The 24,541-nt window shown below is 40.9% G+C and overlaps 1 protein-coding gene and 1 long non-coding RNA gene across 5 annotated transcripts in view; one reads left to right on the top strand and one right to left on the bottom strand.

Moving 5' to 3' along the window:
- LOC127476644 (BEN domain-containing protein 5-like) overlaps nt 1-24,541 on the top strand; it is a 906,516-nt gene that overhangs the window by 570,419 nt on the left and 311,556 nt on the right. For 2 of the 4 annotated variants that reach the window (XM_051799798.1, XM_051799789.1), the window contains exon 6: nt 1,963-2,161. The exons of the other annotated variants lie outside the window; for them this stretch is intronic. In XM_051799798.1, the coding sequence (XP_051655758.1) occupies nt 1,963-2,123 (161 nt within the window). In that variant the 3' untranslated portion in view covers nt 2,124-2,161. Of the gene's footprint in view, nt 1-1,962; nt 2,162-24,541 lie in introns of those variants that run through there. 4 annotated transcript variants of the gene reach the window in all.
- Nucleotides 11,190-19,012, bottom strand: LOC127476851 (uncharacterized). The gene is made up of 4 exons (XR_007906748.1): nt 17,669-19,012; nt 14,886-14,962; nt 13,454-13,536; nt 11,190-11,811 (listed from the first exon to the last, which is right to left on the bottom strand). It is a non-coding gene; the product is annotated as an uncharacterized LOC127476851 (long non-coding RNA).

Below are 24,541 nucleotides of genomic sequence, written 5' to 3'. Positions count from 1 at the left end.
GTTAGCAGGTCTTGCCCCACCGTGGAGAAGAAAACAAAGCGAAAAAATTACTGGCAAGTGGAAAAATAGGTGAAGTGTGAGGAAGTTCAGGTTGCCATAGCCAGTGATTTGGATCAGGCATGACAGAAGGAAGTGAAACTCCCTGTTAGTCTTTGAGGTCTACTTGAATCTTTGGTCCATTCAGCAATACGAAGGGGTGTCTGTATGCTCCTCTAAAGCCAAAAGACAAGGAGTAGAAACTCCAAATCACTCTTTGGAGCCCCTAGGCCAGCATCCTTATATGAGTACTAAACTACTACTGTACCCCCTCATAGAAATGGAAGAGATGGAAGAAGAAAAACTGTGAGGATCATGGATCACTCTGGGTCACACTGACTTTAAGAATTACAGCTGATGAACAAGTTCAGTCAAGTGATTCTTTGCTTGACCTTGTGGCTAAACAGATAACACAGCCTGTCTCTCACTGGGAGTTAGTTCACCTTACGAGGTGTATCTACCACAACCCGGGAGTGTTCCTGAGGTTGTTGCAGGGCAAGCTGATGACTTGCAAACACAATGGGTTTCTTCAGATTCTCAGTGACGTGCCTCTTCTTAGGTGTTGCATTTCTAACCATGGTTTACTGATGATCAGCGTTTCAGCTATCAGGCTGTGTGCCGATTAATTTCACTTATTTTATATTCAGTACATCTTACAACATAAAATTCACATTGCTTTAGATGTTCTCATCATTCTGTGGACACAGACTAACTTATTTAAAATAGGTTTTTGAACGACAGCATTAGCTGTTAATGTGTCTGATATCTCTATGGCTTCTTAAAAATCCCCACTGTGTAGTATGTAATAAAGAAATGATAAAAAGTATGATGCATGAGCACTGTTATAAACCTTGTTAATGCAAAATAACCTTTTATAAAACTTCTCAGAGGTTTCCAAATGAACTACAAGGCGTGCATAGTACTTAATTTTCGTAACTTTTTAATATGGTGCATTAGAAATGTTGTAAACCATGTTAATTAAGCAATAATCTCTATGGCTTTCTGTATATGAAGCAATAAATGGTTAGTGGAATAGATCACTAGGCAAAGCAGAACAGAGTTGGTTTAACCAATCTGGGAAGTCTACACAACAGAATACATCATTCTGGTTATGAAAACAAAAAGAAAAACTCAAACCTGCCTGTCACAAAGGAGTTGTGTGTGTCACACCACTTCAGATTTCAGTAACCTGTGGAGGATTCTGGCAGTAAACTACCAACTCTGTGAAGACAAATTGTCTCAACTTTCACTGCCCTCATGGCTTTTGCAGTTCTTACTGTTGCTTGCTTTTTGTTTTCCAATTAAGTTCACAAAGTGTGTTGTTCAAGGAGCAAGGAGATGGTTCTTGTCCCGAATAATCTACTAATAAAAGCAAGATATGCCCAGGAACAGGGCATCCGATAAAGACAGAGACGTTAAAGAATGTGGGACAGATTTGAAAAGTAAAACAAATGGGTTAAAGTGTTCTCCCACTGGTTACTGCTTCTCTTCCTAACCAGTATTGTTTACATACTCTCCTAAAGGTGTGAAGGTAGGAGTGGCTCACCGGGAACTGTAGATAACAACAGTTCTGGTGAGACAGTTCACCTGGGAAAGGACTAAATCTGATGTGGAGATACAGGAAAATACAAGAGTTAAGCAGGCAAGACTGACACTGTCAAAGGTTGTGTTTAGCCTTGTTTCTGTATAGAAGGCCTATTAATGTAGTCACAGCATAACTGGAAGTTTGTCATGCCAAAGATTCAAGCCTGGTGAAAAATGTTGAGTTTAACAAGATAGCCAGTGAATCAAGGAAAGCTTCTCTTGTTTTGCAACAAATATATACTGTGCTTCCTCAGTGCTGTCTCTTGTGTAGTTAGCCCAGCTCAGGGCTATAGTATTTTCTAAAAATATCCTAATGACTCTTTTCTTTTTTTTTCTCCTCAGAATGTTTGTATGATAGAATAGCACAAGAAACTGTGGATGAAACTGAAATTGCACAGAGACTCTCCAAAGTCAACAAGTACATCTGTGAAAAAATCATGGATATCAATAAATCATGTAAAAATGAAGAAAGGAGGGAAATTGCAAAGTACAATTTGCAATAAATTTTGGATTTTTAATAAAGTCTTAGTGTTTTACTTAAGTGTTGTTTTTTGATTTGTGTGGCGTTTTTGCTGATGGCAGAAGCTGACTTGAAGCGTTGCTCTCTTCCTATAACTGATTCATTTTTTTGAGCGGTTCTGTCATGGTGTAAACTGCTTTTAAATAATGTAAGATATACTGTAAGTTCACTCACAATGAAAAATGAATTTTCAAAGGTTTTTCCAGTGAGTTGCAGTTTGTTACCACTTCTGTACATAGGTTGTAATTCTGCAAACACCGACCCATTTGGCCTACGTTTAGTTTTACTGGAGTTGGTGGATCTAAACTGCAGGAAAGATCTGCTTAGAAGGAAGAACTGTACAAAATCCACTTTGCTATTGAAAAGGGGTTGATTGTATTTTAATAAGTGTTTTTCTGAACTGAAATTTTAATCGTTTGTTTTTAGAAATCTTTGTTTTGATCTCTAACAATATATTTGATCAAAAACACAGAACTCTTCTTTTTCACTTATTATCTTGTAGGTAGATCACCATTGCCGTCACAGTTAAAAAAAATACAACCAATAAACAACAAAGAACTCAAAGCTGTAAGTTGTAAAATCATGATAATTTATTTTAATAAATAAATCTAAAAGCACTTCTTTTTTGGGCACCAAGACATTTTTCAGATTTCTGGTTGTGGTACAAAGCTCTTCAGTGTGTCCATATTACTGTTCTTGAAACACTCTCTTTTTACTGTATTTGTATTTTCAAACCATTTAAAAACTGCCACGCTTGTGGCAAGATTATGTACAATAGAAAATTTAGTACCATTTTGTCTGGGTCCATAATTTAATAATGGACACTTTTAGTACAAATTTAAATTAAAAATAAAAATAATTTTCTACATTGAAGTTAGACTTGCAATGCAAAGTTATGAGGAATAATTTGTCATTTGAATTATGTCTTATCATGTGTAAGTGAAAGAAAATAGCCTGAATTATTTTCTCATTAAGGATTTAGAGATAACTTAAGGTCTGGACTGATGAATTTTTAGCATTTGTTATATTACTGATACTGGTTAACCTTTAATGTATTTTACACATACAGGTGTGATTATTTACCTTTCAGGCTCCTGTTCCTGAGTTATCAGCATTTGTTTCTTTTCTCCTACTGCAATTCTGCTTTCTGTAGTCTTGAAAGACTTACTATTTTTCATCATCTTCCTGTAGCACTGGTTTATTCTAATGTGAAACCTATTTCAGTGTCCTGTAAATGTGGATAATTTGGAAAGGAACAGGCTGCCAGGGAAGTGGTGGACCCACCATCCCTGGAGGTATTTAAATGGTGGGCAGACCTGGCACTTGGGGACATGGTGTAGTGGTGGAATTGGCAGTGCTGGGTTAATAGTTGGACTTGATGATCTCAAAGGTATTTTCCAACCTAAATGATTCTGTAATTCTTTGAAGGGCTGGGGTGGGTGGAAGCAAAAGGGGAAAGGAGAGGAGGAGGCATGTTAGAACTGCAGTGCCTTTTTTGGAATAGAAGAAATAAAACACCAGGTTGTTTCTCTCTGTACATCACCTGCACTTAAATGATGTCTTAATTCAGGGTGTATTTGTTTTATGCTTCCTAAAGTCCAATTTCCTGATTGCCTTGTACCAATCTAATGCCATGCTGCCTAACAGGTACACCCCACTTTCACTGCTGGGTCCCTGCATTCCTGTCCCTTCCCTTAAACTGGTGCTGGTGATTGTGCAGATGAGTCAGATCTCACTGATTTCCAAGGTTTGTTTCATAAGAGCTGGTGCCAACAGGATGGAGCCTGGGAGCTTTTATGGCAAGGGACAGGAAGAGCAGGAGTGTCTTTTTACAGTGTCTTACGTGTGCCCTGAAATTGCATTTAACAGCCTAGCTTGTCTCCTGTTAATATCAAAAGTGTTCTTAGGTAGTGTTTAATGAAGTGCATAAATGTTTATGCTTCCTAATTTGGGATGCTAAATAGCAAATTAGTGTTTATAATGTTGGTGCATGTATCCCTTTATTAATTAAAGAACAAAATAGAGATAACATTGAAGAAACATTTAAACAGCAAGTTCCCACTTTTCAAGCAGACTTGTGAATGTACTTTTTTTTTTTTAAGGTGATACTAAGGCACTTTTTTTTAAAAGTGATACTAGTTTGGGGGAAAATGTTCATAATTTCCTCAGTCTTTTATGGCTTTAGTACTAATGTGTTCCCATTGTAACAGATTATTTAATGAGAAGATCATGCTATACTTCTTAGAAGATAAGCCTATTTGAGACAGCATTTTATGAAACCTGGAAAAAGCAGATTAGAATTTAATTAGAGTTAGGACTCCAGCCTGGCCCCAAAAATCAGAGGTGGTAATTCTTTCTGCAAAACCAGCACCGTCTTTCTAAGGCTTCTTGACAGACTTGTCCCATCAGATGTTAATGCTGCATATTGCTGAAGAATTTAAATGTTCTCCTTGGGGAAGGTATCTTGGAAGTCTTCATTAATTTTTTTCGTGGAGTTTTTATCAGCCAAGGTTGGTCTTTATCGGAGTTCAGCAGAGGTATTTGGGTGGCAAAAAAAGTTCACTTCCTTTGAAGCGAAATGTCGTTGGGGGCTAATAGATGTGTCCTTTGGACTGGGCCGCTGGCATTTAATGTGAGCATCACCTGATGCCTTGTTGAGTTATGTTAAAGGAATAGGACATATTGAAGGTAAAACACCTCTTTGTTGTATTGTAACTTGAACTGAATCTTTGGGTGGCTGGAAATAGGTTTTTCCTAATAATAAGCCATTTTTGCACCCTGTGGTGGAATGGCATCGTGGGGGGCTCTGCAGTGGGTAATGGGGGTGTGAATAACATCTTTATGCTTCTGTTTGGTCATTACTCCTGTCTTTCTTCACTATGAACCCGTCTGAAAATCCTGTGAGTCCTTCCCAGTGTATCATTGCAAGTAGGGAAATAAACTACAGTTCCTTGTTCCGGCAATACTCAGGAAAAATAGGAACTTTAATGGGGTGTGCTTTTCTGCATTGCAATACTGATGTATAAATTAACTGTGAATTTAATTTCATTTTCCTATACTGCATTTATGGCCGGGGCTGTTCTTGTTGGTTCATTAATTCTTCCATAATTGTGCCTGCCTGTACATAATTTGCTTTGTTCATAATGCGTCTGCCGTGAGTCTGCCATAGGAAACTTTATAGAAAACAGCACCTACTAACTTTTTCCTACTCTGTCTGAGCTTCATACCTGTACATCATGGGAAACGGGAGAGAATTTTGACATAAAATGAAGTAGGTTTTATTACACCCTGTAATATCCCTCGTTCATCATTCTAAGGTTTGTGCTGTGCCATTACCTCATACTGTAAACCTGGATTTGTAAGGATCAGAAAAACACAGATTTAAGAGGAAGTGACTTTTTGTGCTGGGAGATCAATGCATGCTGTTTACTTTTTTCTAATCAAAGAAGGAAGAAGGTATTACTGTTATATGAATAATCTGATCTTCTGTTGCCACACATTGCTGCTGTAATTTGTGATATTCATGACCTGATCTATATTAAAATGCCTCTGGCACACTTGCAAGGAAGCAAGATTAGAGTTAACAAAAAGGGCTTTATTTTCTATTAATGATTTTATAAGGGATATGAGCTATTATATTAAAGGAAAGAATCCTACCAGGGACTTTTAATACCTGAGTCAAGATGTCTAGCAACTCAAAAAAAGAAAGCTAGTATGTATTAGAGAGGAAAAAAATTGTTAGTTTCTGCTGTTCAGAACCGGTTTGGATTTAGTGATGCTTGATAGAGATGGGAGTTTGGGGATTTTTTTTGAACAACCAGGCTAAAATATTTATTTAGTTATGTGCAAGCGGAACTTTTAAGTAGGAAATTTAAGGTTGCATTCGTTAGCTCTTGAGCATGGCTGTCAAAAGCAGGTACATTCTTCCTGCAGGAGGTCAGTTCGTTGCACTCTACCTTTGATGTTGTATCTGATAGATTACTTGGATGCTGCTTTTGTTGCCTTAAGCAGAGATTATTGTCCTCTTGAAAGCTTTAAGCAGCAATAAATTGAACTTTTTTGTGTTTAGTGAAATTGTAAAGATAATTCTACTTCATACTTCCAGAATCTATAGACTTTTAAAAATTCAGGCTAAGTGCAGGTCATGGTTAAAATGATACAGTCTTGATGCAGAACCTCAAAGGAGTGAGAATTTTCTAAATTGGGAACATTCTGTGTTAGCTGTAGCTTCACTGTGCATTAGCTGTGTTCATAGCTCTCGAGAAACCCGAATTTGCCCAGTTTCAGAGAGGAAAAGCAAGGTCGTGTCACATGGAGCTGTACTGAGGATTGTTCCAATATTCCATCTGTTTGGGGTGAGGATAACCACTCCTCAGAAAGAGACAAAGAGGCAACCTGTGCTTCTTCAGAATGAGGTGGTGGTTTTCTCCACTCTTGAGAACATTTGTCATTCTGTGAGTGCCTTTAGTCCCGGATTGATGAAGTCATAACATCAATTGCTCAGACTTTATTGGTGTCATTTTTTTCATTGTAATAGTGTGGAACTATGAAGTGATTCATACACCACCAAGGCAATAAAAATGTTATGAAGTGCAATCATTGCATGTTTCATGCTCAATAGCTAATTTTTAATTTCACCGTCTTGGACATTTTTTCATCCCCTCAGGGTTCCTAAATAGGAAAGAAGAATCATTTGGACTTGGAAAACAGGAAGAATGATTCAAAAAGAAATTAATTTACGTGGTCGTTCATTTGTTTTACTTTTGCAATTATTTCTGCTGTTCGTGTCTGAACAATAATTGTCATTCCATGCATCAGATACCCACTTGTTCAGTTCTGCAGTGAAATCACAGTCCTGTATTTGTGACATCATTTGTTTACCATAAAGAGGAAAATACCTCACCTATGGCATCATATGAAGTTGCATTATGGCTCGATCAGAATAAAGGCTAAAGTGAGTCTGGGAGGAGAGGGAGAAACTGAGTCTAAAGGATTTTTTTCTGTGCTGCCTTCTGGCTAGAAAACGTCTTCCTACAAAGGAAATAGTTTCCTCCACATTTAGCAGAATATCAACTTTATGTTCCTTGTTTATTGATAGTAAAACCTTAATGGAACTGAAGTCTTTATGAATATATATGTTTATTGCATCGGGCTACTGACTTTCATGCTAAATTTTGGTCTTTGGTGATTTGAAATTAAAGACTCTTAGAAAATTTCCTGAACCACCCAAGAGAGGGGGAGGCTGGGGGTGACTTACCTTTTACTGTACTATAGCAATTGCTAAAAGTCCTGTGAAATAGAAGATAAGAGATGATGTGTGTTGGTGCTTGCGTGTCCTTTACAGTTAGCATGAGCTTTGCTTTCATGCTTTTGGAGTGGAGAAGGATGCAGGTTTCATGGGATAGGCTGATTATCAGAAGTATTGGCTGTGAGCATCCTTTGGTGTTCACCCTGCTGAACATGGAGGATGTACTGGGACAGCAGCAGTGGGAATATGCCTTGATAGTTCCATATCACACTGGTACCAGCCCCTTCCACAGGGGAGACAGATGATAAAACTTACAAGGGAGAGTTTCATATTCTTTTCTTTAATATTCAAATATATCTTTAATGTCTTCCCAAATGTTTATATAACTCTTACTGAATTGTAGTTTAGCTAAAAAAAAATGTACTTTCATGTGTCTTCTGTTTTTCTTGTATTAACAGAGTATCAGTTTTACAGGAGTTTTCTTTCTCCATGTTTAAGTTGGGGTGTTAACCCATTGATACCTGAAAAAAGTCCATTTGGACATTTTGGATTTGTGAGCCAGATGAACTATGGTTTTCCCTTTCCATATGTAATCCTCTGCAGGATTTATGGAAGTACCTTTAGAGAATAATTCTTGAAATGTGTAGGATGGGAGGTAGATGGAGCAAAGCATCTGCCTCTAAGTTAATGTTCTGTGCTTTCATTTCTTTAAGAGTCTTAGATTATGAAAAACTAAAACTCTGTAAAGTAGGATTTTGCATTTTTTTCCTGCATTGTATATTAAAATTCTTTGACACTTGCTGGTTTCTTTGCATTTGCAAGGACACTTTCATCTTCCAGGACCAAGTTCTGCATTTCACTGTAAATCCTTACAGGAATAAGCAATCGAGGGTGTAGAATTTGGGGCTAAGCAAGGCTGAAGGTGATGTAACATCATCTCTGCTTTGGAGGACAGTGCAAGGAGCCACCCTCCTACCTAGGATAGGGAAGGACAACCCCAGAGTGTTGTCTTTTCTTTAGGTATTGTCCCTTAATGCAGCTCATCCAACTAAGGTTGTTACTGCTGCATTGGTAAACATGTGCAACTTCCACTCTGTGACTTTCCTAAACTTATAAGGGAGCTGAGATCCACTGGGCCACAGCCAAATGTGGAGGAGGAGCCTATGTCTGATGGTGCAGGAATCCAAGGAAGTGCTTGTAGAGGGGTCACGTAGGCCTTTTCCCCTTCACGCAGAGAATTAGCACGTGCAATTCAGATGAAGTCAGTAGCCAAACAGCAAAATCTCAAGCAGTTTAACTGGCATTTAAGGTTTCAATCAATGAGAAATTTTATTAATTAAGAAAGTCCAATCACTCTTTAACGTGCCCAGAATTTAACCTTTAACAAGTAGCATAATCAGCATTTTCTTCTGCAGCCAGAGACCTCTATTTAGTGCACTTACACAGCTGTATGAGTACAGATGTGATATACTGTTATTCTGTATAAATCTGTCTATGCCATGTAAATCCACACCTCAGTAATGTTCCTGTTGTTACCCAGCCCTGCCTGTTTTCCTGGTCTTCCTTTTTCATTGCTGTTACCTCTGCAAATGGGAGTCTGTCCTCTGTGCTTGCCTTAGAGGTACGAGGCAGGAGTGTTTCACGATTCCTGCCTTGCAAATTGTCAGCAGGGTTCTGAAGTGAAATACCTGCTTGTTATTCCTGGAGATAAATGACACAGAGCTGGAGCATTTCCTTGGGAGATCTGGTAGTGCTGCTGTCACTGTAAGGCAGACTTTGCTATTCAGGGACTTCACAGAGCAGCATTTTCTTTTTCTTCTTGCCCCGCCAAAGCACAGATTGTAGCAAAGAAAATTTTACTCTTACATGAAGGTCTCAATGTGGTAATATGGAATAAGTAAATCTTTCACCCAGTGTCTCCTTAAAACATTTATTTCTCAAAATAAAGAGAGGTTCCCCTGGTTTTTCAGGCACGCAGTGGCCTGGAAGTTCCCCACCTAATTGCAGCACTGAGGTGAGTGGTGGGAAGCATTAGGCACTTGGAGAGATTATCCTGATCTATGACTTTAATATGCCTTCTGTTACTTCCTTTTCCCATTCTCTGTATGAAAAACAGTCACCTGTTGAGCACAGGAAGAAAGAGCCATTTCAAGATTCTGTGACCTAAGTATGGTTCTTGGGAAGGACGTTTTTAGCTGTGGGGTTACAGCCCTAAAGGTGTGCAGGCTGTGGTGCATCTGCTGCTGGGCCCTTCGAGGAGGTGGTGTGGCTCCTGCAGAACACATCAGGAAACTTCTCTCAGTTCCTCCTTTGAGGAGTAACCTTGGCTGGACCACAGCAGTGCTGCCCAGAAAGACAGTCTTGAAAAAGTATCAAAGTGTTAAGTCTGTCTTTTCCTTGAGTAGTTTATTCCAGTGGTTAGTTACTGTCGCTGCTCAACTTGTGCCTTATTTCTCTGTGAATTTTTCCGTGTCGGCTTCTTATTCCCCGTTCTTGATTTGTCTGTCTTAATATCTACCCTCAGTATTTCTCCAGCTCATGAACACCTTGATAGACTGAGTGCCTTCAGTCTTGTACTACACATTTTCTAGGTCATGAGTAATTTTTGTAATATTTTTCCTTTATGTCTACCCAAATTCATTTTAGTTTTATGGAATAATTCTCTATGGAGGAGTTCTTGATATTCTCATCACTATTGTATTTGGTTTAGTTAATGTGATACAGTCTCATGTTTTAGGACTCATGTCACTTAGAATATTATATACAATAGTAATTCCATTTTGTGGGGCAACCTTAATTTACTTTGGTAGAAAAAAACCCTGACATTTAATTGATTCTTAACCAATCGATGTCCCAGTGCATTTCCCTTTTTACTGTATTATCAAGTATAGCTCTGTCCTGAAAATATTGTTCTTCAGATGAGTGTTTATATGTCTAATACACTTTTCTCTTTGACCTGGTACTTTACATGTACAAGAGATGAGACAGAGCATGTTGCTCCTCCTTGCCAAACTGCTTATTCAGGTATTCACAGCTCAGCCAGGCAGGTGGGTGATGGTGTGGAACTGGGCTCCAAAGAGCAGCAGAGTTTCACAGAAAATAGGACACTGAAGTAATAAAACTTAGAAGAAAGGGAAGCCACAGCCATTTTACTGCTGTAAAATGTATCTTCAAGATACAGTTTTCTTGGTTGAGGATGCCTATGGATTGCCACAGAGTGGTGAAGAGATATTACCATTATGTTGTGATATATTCTCATGGTCAGGGATCCTTAGAGAGAGACATCAACTTTTGTGGAATTATTTCATTCTGGAGCCTCCAACCAAATCCCATAAAGGAATCAGACCTGACAGAAGAGCTTGCTGTACATCAGCCCTTGCTGTGTCTACTATGATAAATTAAAGGTTGCTCTGGATAGGACTTACATATATTTTGTTTGACCATTCCTGCTAAATGATTAATATCCTCTCTTAACCTCAGAGATAAGATGAGGAACTGCCAAGTTCTTCCACTGAGATGGTTTAATGAAAATTGTTCTTTGCCAGAATTTTGAAGGTCAAAACCGACTTAAATATGTAAACAGACATTCCATCAAGGTAAAGCAAAAAAACTTGTAATTAATCTTTTTTAAAGAAGTCGCTTCCTTCCTTTGAGAATTTCAAACAGTGCCAGACAAGGTTCTTCTAAATTTCCTTCATCATCTCCCTGAAGATTCCCTGTTAATTAACTTAGTCATTTATAAATGTTATGAAATCATTATTTCTATTTGTAAAGACACCAGGAAATTTGTGTACTGCACCTTTTGAAAAGTAATTAATGTTTCACCTCTTAAATGCCTATTGATATTTTTGTGTTTCATATTGATTTGAAATTAATATCTCTGCCAGTTTAAAGCTCACACGCTGCTTTGTCCAGCTTTCAAAGGATGGGCAGGACAGCATCGTTGAGCTGATCCAGTTAAAATGATGACACTCATCTGATGACCTCAAGAGAAAAATACCTGCAAAGTTCTGCCCAGTCTGGGCTTCCTCCCTCTCTGGGGCTGATGGAAGGTGGCCCTTTCCCACATGATTTGGGAGGGGTTGTGTAGGTTTTAACTGACTTAATGATGGGAGGAGTAAGATCAGAGCAGTTCGAGTACATGTTGTAATACCAAGGGCAGAAACCAGTTGATTCTCTCATGATCCCATCCCGATGCTGCAGCATTATTAAACACTCTGTGCAAGGCCTTGGTGATGTTTTGCAGGGTTATGGGTGGTGCAGAAGTTGCTCTCATGGTCTCCTTGCTTACCTGACTAATCCAATTTCCTGTTCTGGAGGTCAGGTAGAACCTGCACCCGAGAGGTTTCACCTTTGTGGTGCAAGATGTTGTGGGATTTTCATCCTCTTTAGGTGGGGGATTTGCTTCTCATCAATACCTGACCTGTGGTGGGAAACACAGAGCAACACTGGATCCACTCCCAAAGGCAGCTCAGCAGCTGGTCAGGCTGCAGAGTTTGGTGTATCCACTCATGGGTGAGTTGCTGGTACTCTGTGGGAAGTTCCTTTAGTTTACTCCTCGGTGACCTTGCATGGCACATTCTTTTCCTTGAAGAGGGTGTATATATAGGCAGTTCTGCAGAAGTTTGGCATCTTTTACTGCTGGATAACAAACTCTTTTCTGGTTTGGAAAACAAACTTTAGTGGAGCATTTTTAGCAGAAGGGTGTCTTGTTGGCCAGTTGACCTCTACTCTGCGTATGAGAATTACCTGTTTGTACTGTCAGGTACCCCAAATGTAATTACTGGAAGAATCAGATACAGTATGATTAAAGGAATTCATATTTGTTATTGAAGGGCTTTCTCTGTATCAAATACTTCAGGAAAATTTCAGTAACCGGTGACCTCTTTTGAGAAGTGACTCATTGCATTTTAAAGGCTTTATAACCAAGCCATCCCTTCTTGTCAGAGACATGGAAGATGAATAGATCATTCTTGCCTGCGATTTCCAGTCTCAGGGGAAGTCCCTTTTCACTGCCTGTGGTGATGCTCAGCTGCATCACCACTTTTAATTGCCTCCAGGCTCCTGCAGGACTCTGTGTGTCCCCTCTGGCATGACCTACATCCTTGCAGAACCACGAATCCCTCGGCACTGGTTAGTGGAGTCTAAGCTCAGGACAGAAAGTCCTGTTGTTGCTAATCCCAAGCTGTCTCCCAGTGCTATAAGCTATGTGCCAATCTCTCTCTTGTTTTCCTAAATTCATCTGGCATTATTTTGCCTGTAGAAGGATACAAATGAATTTTCTCTATTAAAGATGATGGCAGAAAATGTGAGTGCTGTCTTGAGCATTATGGATGCTGGGTGTGTTATTACACTGAAAACCAGAGAGGGACGTATTAAAAAGAGCACAGCTACCTTATCAAATCAGGAGTTCACACATCATGATATATATGTGTTTTTTCTTGAAAGAGGGAATAAACAGTGAAGCAATCATTCCAGCTGTAGCCTGAAGTGCACTGCTGGAGGTCAAATCAAACTGTATTGATGTGTCAGGTAGGTCAGTTTAATTTGGAAGGCTTAGGTTAGTGGAGATGGTATTTTGGGTGAATTAAAGTAAACATTACAGTCTGTTGTGGAAAGGAAGCATTTATACAATATAAGATCATCTTGGATAGTTATACAATATAAGATCATTTTGGATAGCTCTCCAAGAACATCTGTTCCTATAGCACTGAAAGGATCTGGACCTGCTGCTGGACTTTGTAACATGGGATTGAAGTTACTGGTCCTGTCCTGTCAAAGGCTCAGTATTACACAGGTTCATCTCTTCTAATTTTGCTTTTTCTACACGTTATGGTAGATAAACTTAAGAACTTTATTCTCTGGGACTTGTTTATTTTGTTTCCCCCCCCCCCAGCTTCCAGGTGAATTTACTCGTGAGCAGCATGAGTCTATTCTTGAGCACATGTTGCTGACAAGTTTGAGCAGCTTTTTTTGTGTGTCTTGGAAGAGTTTATGAGAGATCATATCCACTCTACCTTTACTAGACTGACCTGTCTTAAATTTTGCTTGGGAAATGCACTCACCTATTCATCTGCTGTTATCCTACTCAGCTTCTCCTGTACTTGTCTGATCTTCCTCCATCAGTGATGCTTTTGTGCTGTTTTATCTGGGGTGGTAACAGTACATCATACAGTGACGTTATCTTCCTAGAAATGCCTTTCTCTAGAAATATCGCCTATGCTCTTCATGGCTTTGTCGTGCTGAGGGCTCATAATTCAGCAGTGATCAGTGGCTCTGCTGAGGTTGTTATCCTTCCTTTAAGTTAATGTATACCAGACTTCCTATCACTGGAGGAACTTGCTGTCAAACTTAATCTCACCTCCATTATTCCACTTCTGAAAGTCATCTTGAGAGATCTCTACTTCCCATCTGATATTTCTCTGCTGCTGTATCACACTGATTTTACCTTCCAGTATGGTGCCACTAGTACATCTCTCTAGGGTCTGTCCTTAACCAGTGCACATGTGAAAACTGCCTTTGCTTTCATGTAGATTTGTACCCTTTCTAAAATTCTTTGTAAACATTTAATGAAGCCTCAGAGTGCCCCAGTGGGGCAGGTAGTTTTCCTATCAGTGAATGACTGATAGTGCTCAGAAATAGGGAGCTGGTGACTTGTTCAGCATCATGCCTTGAGTCAGAAATGAGCACTGATGACATAATCCCAAGTCCTCCACTCTGAAAGCCAAATAACAGTGTATGCTTTTTATAAAGGAAGCTATCCAAAGGCTTGTGTAAAATGGGGCATATGTCAGTGCAAACTTGAGGCTGGGATCTGGAAAGCCATCTGGAAGATAAATTTAATGGGAACTGAGTTTTCAAAGCTCTTGGGTAGCTTCAGATAGTGAAACCTGGATATTTTAGCCACTGATACTTTGATGGATATGCTTTCTTGGGGTACTGTACCTGTACTTTTCCTGGGTAGTATTGGAATACCGGGCTGAGCTTCACCATTGTTTTGCTTTATGTATTTTTTAAAGATGAGTAGCTCAGGTACAGAATGCCACACTCATCTGTATTTGCTGTTTTAGTGACACTTACCCTGAGGACTTTTGGCAAGATTCGTTTTGAACTTTCTAACTCTTGAGTTGCATGTGTAATATCTCTGGAAAAAAACCCCACCAGATATCCATGTCTGTCCCTGATGCCCCCAATTCTGTTTGTTGTTGTCGTGTTTATTGTGCAGATTAATCTCTGTGCACGGAGTGATTGTGAGCTTAAGTAATAATGTGGAGTGAAATCTCCTAAGTAACCGAGTTACAGGGAGCACATTCCTGAGAAAGTGAATACTAAGCTTTGCATCCGGCTGTGTAACATGGCACCTCCCTTGTAGTTTGGATTAGTATAATTCCCTCTGCTGCCTCTGCACCGCCTTGACTTGCTTCACTTCTCCAGGATCCAAAACATGCATCGTGTTCCCACAGAAGTTGCCACTTTGGGATTTGCACACAGCTTTACCTGTCTGTCCTCTGCAGCCACTCACCCTCCTGCCTCTCAGCCAGGGAGAAAGCACTCCCAACTGTAAGCTTCTTAACCTAAAAAAAAAAAAAAAAAATTAAAAAATTGTGCAAATTACCTTTTTGTTTGTTTTGGGTACAGGATAAGACTATCCCAGTTGGGTACAAAGGTTGAGAATAGCATTTCGCCCCAGATAGGATAATCTTTTGATGACAAAGGTTTAAATTTGCAATTAAATTGCTGCACCTTAGCAAATCATAGCTTTGTGTAACTGTTTCTGTGTTGAGAGCATTTGGTCTACAGCAACTGCAAACCTAAAGCCCTTCTCTGTGAGCCAGCAGAAATCAAACTACTTCAGGATTTTGCTGTGGAAGTGCACATACAGGGGGTTACTGTGGCTCCCAGCACGTGGCCAGAACAGGAATCTGTGGGTGAGGTGGATGCCAAGGGTTAGAGTGAATTGTGTTAAGAAAGAGATTTTTTTTTCCTCATTTCCTACTGTTTCACTTGAAACCAGAATAACCCCAAATTAGCTTGTTTGCAGGAGTTTCCTATCAGTCACTGACCTGTGCTTGTTCACAGGTCCTAGGGCAATAAAAATCTAAACAAGAGTGCACCTTTTGTTTTCAGCTATCTGGATCAAATTCCAAAGACTGTAATGTAATCCTAAAGCCCCAAGTCTGGGGATTTTGTTACATTCCCTAATCTCTGCGTGTTCTGTGTGATTCCGTGGCCGCCCAGACCAGCCCTTGGCGTGGGACACGGTGCAGGGCCACGCTGAATTCCCATTAAAGGCAATGGGAACCTTTCCAGTGGGTCACAAACGGAGCCTACAGGGAAGGAATCTGCCCTCTACACAGTAGCAACCGTGCTGCTTGAGCTCAGAGCAGGCACAGCGAGGGAGAGGTGGCCTTGAGAGGAAGTTTCTTTGGTGAGATGTCCTAGTATGGTGTGTTTGCATAGCTGGGCATGGTAAAGAGGATTTCTTGGGAGCAGCTTTTAATCTTCGCCGATGTGGAGCGCAAACACTGTTCTGACATCAATCATGCTAATGGCACATGTGTACACAGAGTAACAATCACCTTTTAAATATGGGAATCACAAAGACGTGCTGACAGGAAAATATATTTAAGCAGCTTCCAGTGTGTGCTGTAATAAGTAAACCAGTCATTGTATTCCACAGAGCTGCATGCTTTAAATGCCTAACAGAAAAAAAAAAAAAAAAAAACCAACAAAAACCCAACCCAAAGTGAATCACAGTAATAGAAAAGGAAGTGTTTACATCTCTCAAAACATTCTGTGCAATAATCATTCCTTCTTTATAAATTTGATTTCGGCAAATTTGAATCCAAATGAGATGAAGTTTGAAACATAAGCTTTCATGGTAAGGTACAATTCGGTGTGTAATCTTTTGCAGGTGGCTGTTATTCGTTTATTATTTGTATTTCCATATTGCTTAGCAACCCCAGTCCTGGACCAGGACCTCGCTGCTGTAAGTGCTCTGCTAACATCAGCAGAGTGGATGGTTGCTGCCTTGGAGAATGCACTGTTTTGTAGTGAAGCCAAAAGTAAACTAATGGTTTCTCATTCTGTCCTCTCTGAATGAGAAAAGATGAAGGCCGACTGATATTTAGCTATGGGATTATGAGTATAACTCTTAAATTACTGAATCAACAAAAATATTTGGGGGCCTGTCAAACGTACAGGCTCAAGTATGTGTAGTTTTCCCAGATTTTGTGTCCTGATGGCTAAAATGGGGAGTGCAGCCTCCGAGAAGGAGGTGCAGGCAGGATTGCTGCTCTCTGGGTAACCATTTGCTGACAGAGCTGCTCATGCGGGCAAATAACTACTCATGCTTTGCACATCCCTGCAATTAAAGAGGAACAGCCTACCCTGCATTGTTAAGTACTTACTAATACCTTCCCTGTGAGTGGCACAGCACCTGTATCTTCAGACAATCAATGCACACCACGCTGCATGCATTTACCAGGCAAGTTATGTAAGTCAACATTTGCGAATCTGTATCCGAGTCCTCATTTCACCTCTTAAGTAGGAACGTCTTGATGTTTCAAGGGTTTGCAGAAAGCAGTTAATACTTTCATTTGAGAGCTGGAAAGCTGGAAAAAGTAGACTAACTTTTAGCCTCAAAAGTCCTTTCATCAGCAGATTCCAAGCTCTGACACAGCTGTGCCTGAGCATTTGGGAGCAGGGATTGCTGCTGTGGGGCAAAGAGGAGCCGCTGAACATTGGCAGCTTCTGTTTGTCCATCATGGCCAAGCTCTCACATGGTGAGGTTTGTATGTCTGCTTCAAACCTTCCCTCTAGCCCTGCAGCAGCCCTGCTTTAGGTAGGAAACATGATTGTCTGACACTAGACGAGGGTTTGGGCACTAAACTGGTAAAAACCAAAACTTGAGCAGTGTTAAAATGCACCGGGAGGTCCTCTGGAGCCGTTTTCAGTGCTGTTACTAGAATGTGTTTGGCTCAGAAGTGGTGAGAATTTGCTGCTCCCTGACAGGGCCCAGATGCCACAGGGGACCAGGCCATGGCCAAGTGCCTCAGGACAGCTGTCTCAGGACGTCGGTGGCTTGCATATGGTGGCATATTTTAATAGCAGGTTCTTGTGCACGGAGGTCACACAGGGGAACCACGTGAAATGCCTTTGTATCAAGAGGTTAAAAACAACTTATGTTAACTCTGGATGCCAGCCAAAGTTACCCAGCTGTTTGGCTGAGACTGGGAGCTGACAGACCAAAAAAAGGGCACATGCAATTAAAATGTCACCTTCTGGAGAGACAGAGAGAGAGGAAGGGGTGGCCATCAATGAAACCAAAGTGAGGCAGGTTTGATGCAGCAAATGGCTTGGAAGAAGGTGGACCAAGTGTGAACACGTTCAGCTTCCCTCAGAGTGCCCTGGGAGATGAGACAAACCTTCCTGTGATGTAATGGTGTGTGCTGGGATGTTCCTGGTAACAAAGGACACTGTAAGCTTTAGTTGCTGGAGCTGTGTGGCTGCACTGTCACTAAGTGAACTTAACCTTTTTGACTAAGGATGAGAAATACCTGATGTAGAATTTACCTTTTTTGCAGGGCTGGTGACAAGTAAAAGATTATTTAAAAGTGTTCAATGTATTATAGTTCCCAAACCCATGAGCTTCTATATTTCATTTCACCAGATATGAGTACAGATTGACTAGACTGTAATTGCCATTTTGTACACAACCCTTCTTAATTTCTAAATAGTCTTCTAGTCACAGGTCAATAATTGCTCTGTAAATGCCAAATATTTGGTCTCTGAATGCAATGGCCTATGCTTCTAGTTTGAGTTTTCTCCAACTTTACTCTCCCTTTCTCCTTTCTGCCCACAAAAATCATGTTGCCTGCATGGGAGCATGTTTTGTTGGTAAACTTCCCCTTCTAGTGGTCCAACAAGTTGAACAAACTTGTTGAGAAAAGTCTCTACCCAAATGCAAAGAAGTTAATCTCTAAACTCTCCCAGCAGGAATACTGAAGCCGGTGAAATAGTCCGTTTGGATCAGTCTCCTCTGTCAATAAACGGTTCTGCTGAGAGCTTTCCAATGCCTGGCTTCATCAGTAGGTGGTTTTCACAAGTGCTCTTCTAATAAAGTGTCATCTTTTTCAACCCTGACGTCATTGCCAGTGGACATGTTGCATCTTCTCGCCTCGAACAGAGGCCCTGCTGCCTTTTTTGAGAGGGTGTTAATGCTACTCACTGAGATGGAAGGAGGGGGAAGGTTTTTCTCAGTACTGATGCCTTAGGAGGAGAGGGTCTGTTTTTGTAAGGTTGTAAATGAAACAACGTGGCTGCAGCTTGGTTTGCAGTAGGTTAAAAAGAAAAATAAGTTAGAACAAGTTGAAGCAGGCCCCTGCTAATTTATTTCTAATCATTAGGAATGGTCATACAGTTTTAAAGCCAGAAAGAATCATTGCCTTTCTTCATATCCTCACCCTCTGATTTTCACAGCCTGCCTACTGCTCTGCTTGAGCTTTGGCATCTTGTTTTGGACACAGCCCTCACAACCTGACCTACAGATGCTGCAGTTTTCCACTTCTGTTCTCATGCTCTGCCTTAAGTTGTAAATATTGTGTGGGTACGTGCTACATGAAGACCACTGCATTTAGAAACCTGGAGACTTTAACAACATGTAGGTTTAAACCTGGGCTGGAGAGGTAATAATACATCATTTTTCTAGCCTACCTGAAATGCTAAGTTAAAGCAAATTTCCATTTGTTGTGGGATTTTTGGTTTACTTTGTTTTTTAATAGCATTACTATTTTTATTATTAGAAATTAAACTAGTAGCCTCAGATTTAGAGGTTTTTTCTTCCTCAACAAACTCCATTCTGCCCCAAGTTTTTTTGCTATTACATTGTAAGATTAATAAAATCCCCTGGAACCTTCAATTACTGCAATTTGTGGAGATTTCTGTTTTTCTGCAGGTCTGCAATCACCAGAGACAGCCATTTCTGCCTTTGTATGTACAAGAGCAAATGACTGGAGTCAGGAGCCGATCAGTCTAATGTTATCTGACAATGGGCGTGTGGGATTTTCCAGCACTGAAATCAGTGAACTATTCAAAGTTGCTGCACCAGCCCCTGTCTTTCTTTCTCAAATTAGAGCTTTACAGGGTCAAAAGAAACTTGTGGAACTTGGGACATGACTCCCAAAGAGGCGAGGTGCTGCCTGACTTTGCCTCTCTGCAGGGCAGCATCTCTCAGCTGTGGATCCAGGAGCAGGGAGGGAGGGGAGGAGGAAGGGGGAGCTGTGGCTCCCAGCTTTGCCCTGCTGCTGGTCACATCTCTCAGGGTATTAATTTTTGCTCCTGTGCTGTGGGTTGTTGCAGATTTGCCTGTCGTGGGGCTTAGGGGCTCCCACGTTATCAGCTGTGGGACCGGACACGACTCTTTCATCCACTCTGTGCTGGCTCTGGTGTTACTTTTCCCAGACATGGACTTGAGGTAACACTTCTCTCCTACACAGTTCTGTAGGAAAGGCTGTCCCCTCACATGCTGCTTGGAAAACACAAGGTTCAGTAAAAATACTGGGCTTTTTAATGTGTTCTCTCTCAGTAGTCTAAGGCGTTATTTCTCATATAACCAGCTTTTTTTTTTTTTAATATGCCTTTATATCAGCATTGTCCCTTTAGAAAAGGCCTTTTAACTTTGGTGACAGCTTGGATGGTGTTCCATGTGACGTGGTGGATGGAGGGACCATCGTACAATGGGCTCGCTCTGGTTTGCTCAAACTATAAACAGCATGTAAGGGAAAACTTTTTTGCCTTCCATTCTCTGTGTAGTGTTTTGATATTAGTAGCTGACAGATTTCCACTTCTTAGCATTTGTTATCTGCTTTGTATATGCCATTTGTTATCTGTTTTGTATATGACAACAGCATAAAGCTTTTCTTGTACATATTTTTAATAAAAAAGCCAAAATGTTTGAAAGCTAAAACGGATATTACTTTTCCCATGGAGTACACAACCTTCTTTTGATAGCCCAAACCTCTGATAAAGTGTGTTGTAAGCTAGGCACTGTATTCAGAAAGCAGTTAAGTGTTGGTCGTGGGCCTGTTTTCTTTATAACAGCCGAGCATTTTACTCTCAGAAACATAGTGAGAAACAGTTATAATTACAGATAGTGCTGAGGTGCAACATTCAGCCTGTGATTCAGTCCTGGACTTTTTCAGAATCACAGTGCTGGGGTTTGGTGTCTGGCTTCATTCTGTCAGAAGGACTGAGGGGCAGATCAGGAGCTGTGGACGCGAGGCTGTGCTGTGGAGCACTGTGACAGCTGCTCATCGAGAGCAGTACGGCCAGAAGAGAGCCCTGTCCTTTGAGCCCCGTCCTTTATCCCGAGCACTGTCCTTTATCCCGGCTCCTGGCGCTGAGGAAACACCTCATGACAGAGCTGCTGTTGCTGCAGAGGTTTTGCAATCTGCTTGTGAGGTAATGGCACAAGGGGCAGAGGAAGGAAGCTCCCGCACCTGGGGACAGGGTTATCTCCCGATCAAAGCCATTAGCGGTGGTTACCGCGCTCTGGCAGCCAAACCGCTGGCAGCGTTTGTGGAGCTCTCCTGATAGTTTGGAAAGGCTTTGAAAGTGAAGGCACGACCCCGGCGTTTGATGCTGTAGGGAAGGGCAAACCAAACCTGCGTGCTGCTGGTCGTGAACTCCTGCGAACTCCTCTTTCTCACTCTGATGTTTGTCTTAGAGGCCCTGGGCTAGAACATTGCTGTGGCATTTCACCTCCTGGCCCGGAGCCCATCGCGATGCCGGTGTATAACCTTGCATAACTGAGCCTTGTTATGAATGACTGGAGAAAGTGCCATTACAGATCTGCTTCTGCCGGGGGCACTCCCCAAAACAGCTCACAACAACACCCCGTGTCTAAAAAAAAACCCAGGCACTGCATGAGTTCTCAGAGCCTTTGGTATGCTGATATTACAGCAAGATTCGGTGCTGCACATGACCCACTTACAGCCTGGTAAAGTTTTCAGTTTTGCTTTTTTCACGCAGAGATCCACGCTTTCCCCTGTGCTGTCCATTTTTAAAGTCCATGCCGATTAAAAAAAAAAAAAAAAGACACGAAAAGATTTCTCTATAGCTGTAGTATATGTCCTCTCGTAAATCCCCGTGTCATTATGATTTTCACATTGGCCTGTTCTTGCTTGTCTTTGTTATTTTGCCTCTCTGTGGGTATTGCCAGTTCTCACACTCCCTGTCCTTAGCAGCTGAGGTGACTCTCATGTGCACCCATCTTAGTGCACCCCTGTCTCTGTTTTGTTACTGATATCTGTGGATTATGCATGAGAATGCCTTTATGTTACAGAAAGAAAATAACGAACAGGAAGGAAATAATGAATTTAAAAGGAGAAGTGCTGAAACTGCTTGTAGTGAAAGTTTTCCCAGCAGCGTAGTGTAGATTGAGCCACGGCGGCAGGAAGAAACTGCCAGTGGGAGAGCTAGAAAGTGTTCTTCCTTTGTAAACAAACTGCTGAAACTCCTCTCTGCAATGTGTTTATGCCCTCTGTGAGAGATAGGCATCTGTTCACGTAACCCTTGGCGCTAATCGGAAAATCGGGATCTGCTTATCAGCTCCGCTCTCCCTGCGCTCGCTCGCCCTCCCGCTCCCTCGGCTCCTCTGTTCGTGCCGCTGCTGCTCTGGGAGGGAGAGGTGAAGTTGGTGCAGCGTGAGACTCTTGCTGAGCTGATCAAGCGCTTCATCTGGGTGTGCTGCTGGAGCCCTGTTTTCGGGGCAGTGTGGGATCCCCTCCCTGGACCTTATTCCCATGAGATCCTGGCCCCTGGCTGGGGCAGCAGGGGCTGCCTGCGGCACCAAGAGCTCTGAAGGTACCGGCAACAGATCAGCTCGGTTCAGTGTAAGAGCTCCATTCAGCTCCCATTTCGTGACAGCCTCTCTTATCTCACAGCACTGCTCCTGAACAAAACGATGCACTGCTGAAATAACTCCCCCCTCCCGCCCCATGCACTTTTTTCTATAAGATGCCCATTTTATACATCTTTTCAACTTCGAGTAGTGTGGTGTTATCAAGATTTAGCACACACATCACATGCCCTGCATGACTTAGAGCACGGGATGTAATCTAAGTGCTGCACCGCAAGTTATGAATTTGCTAATTAGCACCTATCCTTGGCATAGACTTCTGGTTAGTGAGGAAATCCCGTAACCTTTCTGCCTGGAACTGCTCTTTAAACAAGGATGCTAATCTTTATGGACCTGATGGGTATGCTATGCCAATTCTCCAGTTAAGATTTTCAAAGCACTTTGAAGATGAAAAATGCTGAGTATTATTGGCCTTTTATCTAAAAAAGACATTTTAAAACATGAAGCTGGGGAAAGATCTGCATAAATTAACACGTGTTGATTATGCTCTATCTTTCCTTTTCATCTGAATGTATTAAGTAGCAAGAGAACTGTGAGAATTTGTATCTTTCCTTTTCATCTGAATTTATTAAACAGTAAAAGGACTCTGTGAATTAGTAATCTAATTTGAACATCAAACCAAAGGCAAAATTCTTACTAATCCATCTTGCGGATCTCTCATCAGCAGTAGAGTTTTCTTGCATATCTCAGGTTGAAGAATGAAATTTCTGGCTCAGGTCATGATACTTTCTGGATTGATGAGACTTCAATAAAGAAATATTTTCCCAATTCAACCTGGAAGGTCAGTAACAACTCTACTTTGCAGTGAAAAAAATGATGAGCATCAGTCCAAGCCCAAGTTGCTCACACAAATCAGTAATGTTGAACCAGGTAGTTTTCACTGATTTCAGGAGGGAGCTCTGATTTAGAAACTCTGTGATTTTCTTGTAATTTAATAGAGTAACATTAGTTCAGTCATATGAACTTTTTTCTTCAGTAAATGTGCATGATAATGATAACTTTTTGCACTTTATGAAATTTAATTCACACTTTCAAGATCTTTTCAATTTTGAACTGCAAGATAGTATTACATTTGCTGTGGGGTTTTTTTTTGGTTGGTTGGTTGGTTTTTTTTAGGTTTGTTTGTTTGTTTGTTTGTGGTTTGGGGGGGGTTGTTTGTTTGTTTGTTTTTATTATTTATTTCCCAAATGTGAATTTCTGGAGAAACAGATATTGCTAATTTTAATAGAGGTGATATAGCACAAGAGCTAGTAAAGGGTTATGTCTTGGCTTCAGGGTTCAAGAACGTTGCAGCTGAAAAACTATCTTTTTTTTCCACTCTCCAGTTTCCAGTTTCAGGGTGAGGGGGTGTTATGGATGTTTGGTGAAAATCTTTGAGGAATTTTAAAACTTCTCAATGAAAGACTATACCAAGATGTCGTGAGTGGACACATGTTCCTGATGATCTGGCAGAGGAAAAGCAAGTTCCCAGCTCCTTTAAGAGAAGTCCCAGAAGTTAGGATCTCTCCAGCTTGATGCTGATTTCAGCAGCAGATAGATATTTGATTTTAGGTTGCCAACAACTGAAATGAGAAAAAAGTGGGAGTGTTGTGGTTTGCTGCTTTTGTTTTTAAGTGTTGCAGATTAAAAGAAAAAAAAATTGAAAAAACCCCAAACCACAAACAACAAACTAGTCTTTGAAATGGTAGAACCTTCTTTTACCAATAAACTTTTATCCAGACATCATTGCCACCAGTTTTCCTGTTGCCAGGAAGACTGGCTGCAGAAAAGGTGTCTATGATGGTGCTTTAGGTCAAGGGGCTGCCCAAGCAGCCAGAACATCATTCCAGATTCTTCATCCTCAGTTTCCTGCATCTGAGACCTTGAGGTGCCAATACATGTCCTAATATCCTCTTAGCAATGTGATATTTGTCTGACAGTGCCACTCAGAAGAGGTACATTTGCTCTGCTGTGAAGTTCTTTTTTTTATTATTTTCAAGTAATTTCCTCATTGTACTGTGGCGAAATGTTCTGGATGGAGGTACCTCTGTACTGTGGAATAAAAATTAAACCCCATCTTTTTAGTAGAGTTGAAAGTCCTTGGTAGTCACTGGAGTAGCTCTAAAGCTCATCTGCCAGTCAGTTTGGTGTTCAAGTAATTAAAGAGGTCAGGCACAAAAATATCGTGTACCTGGAGCTTTGCCAACCTCTTTCTCCCATCTCTTATCATGCTTGTCCATTTGGGATTCTTCCA

This window comes from Manacus candei, unplaced genomic scaffold (assembly GCF_025592945.1).
Source record: "Manacus candei isolate 608988 ecotype Guabito, Panama unplaced genomic scaffold, ASM2559294v1 h1tg000005l, whole genome shotgun sequence".
NCBI lineage: Eukaryota > Metazoa > Chordata > Aves > Passeriformes > Pipridae > Manacus > Manacus candei.
The sequence above is the reverse complement of the archived record's forward strand: the minus strand, read 5'-3'. Positions and strand labels throughout refer to the sequence as shown.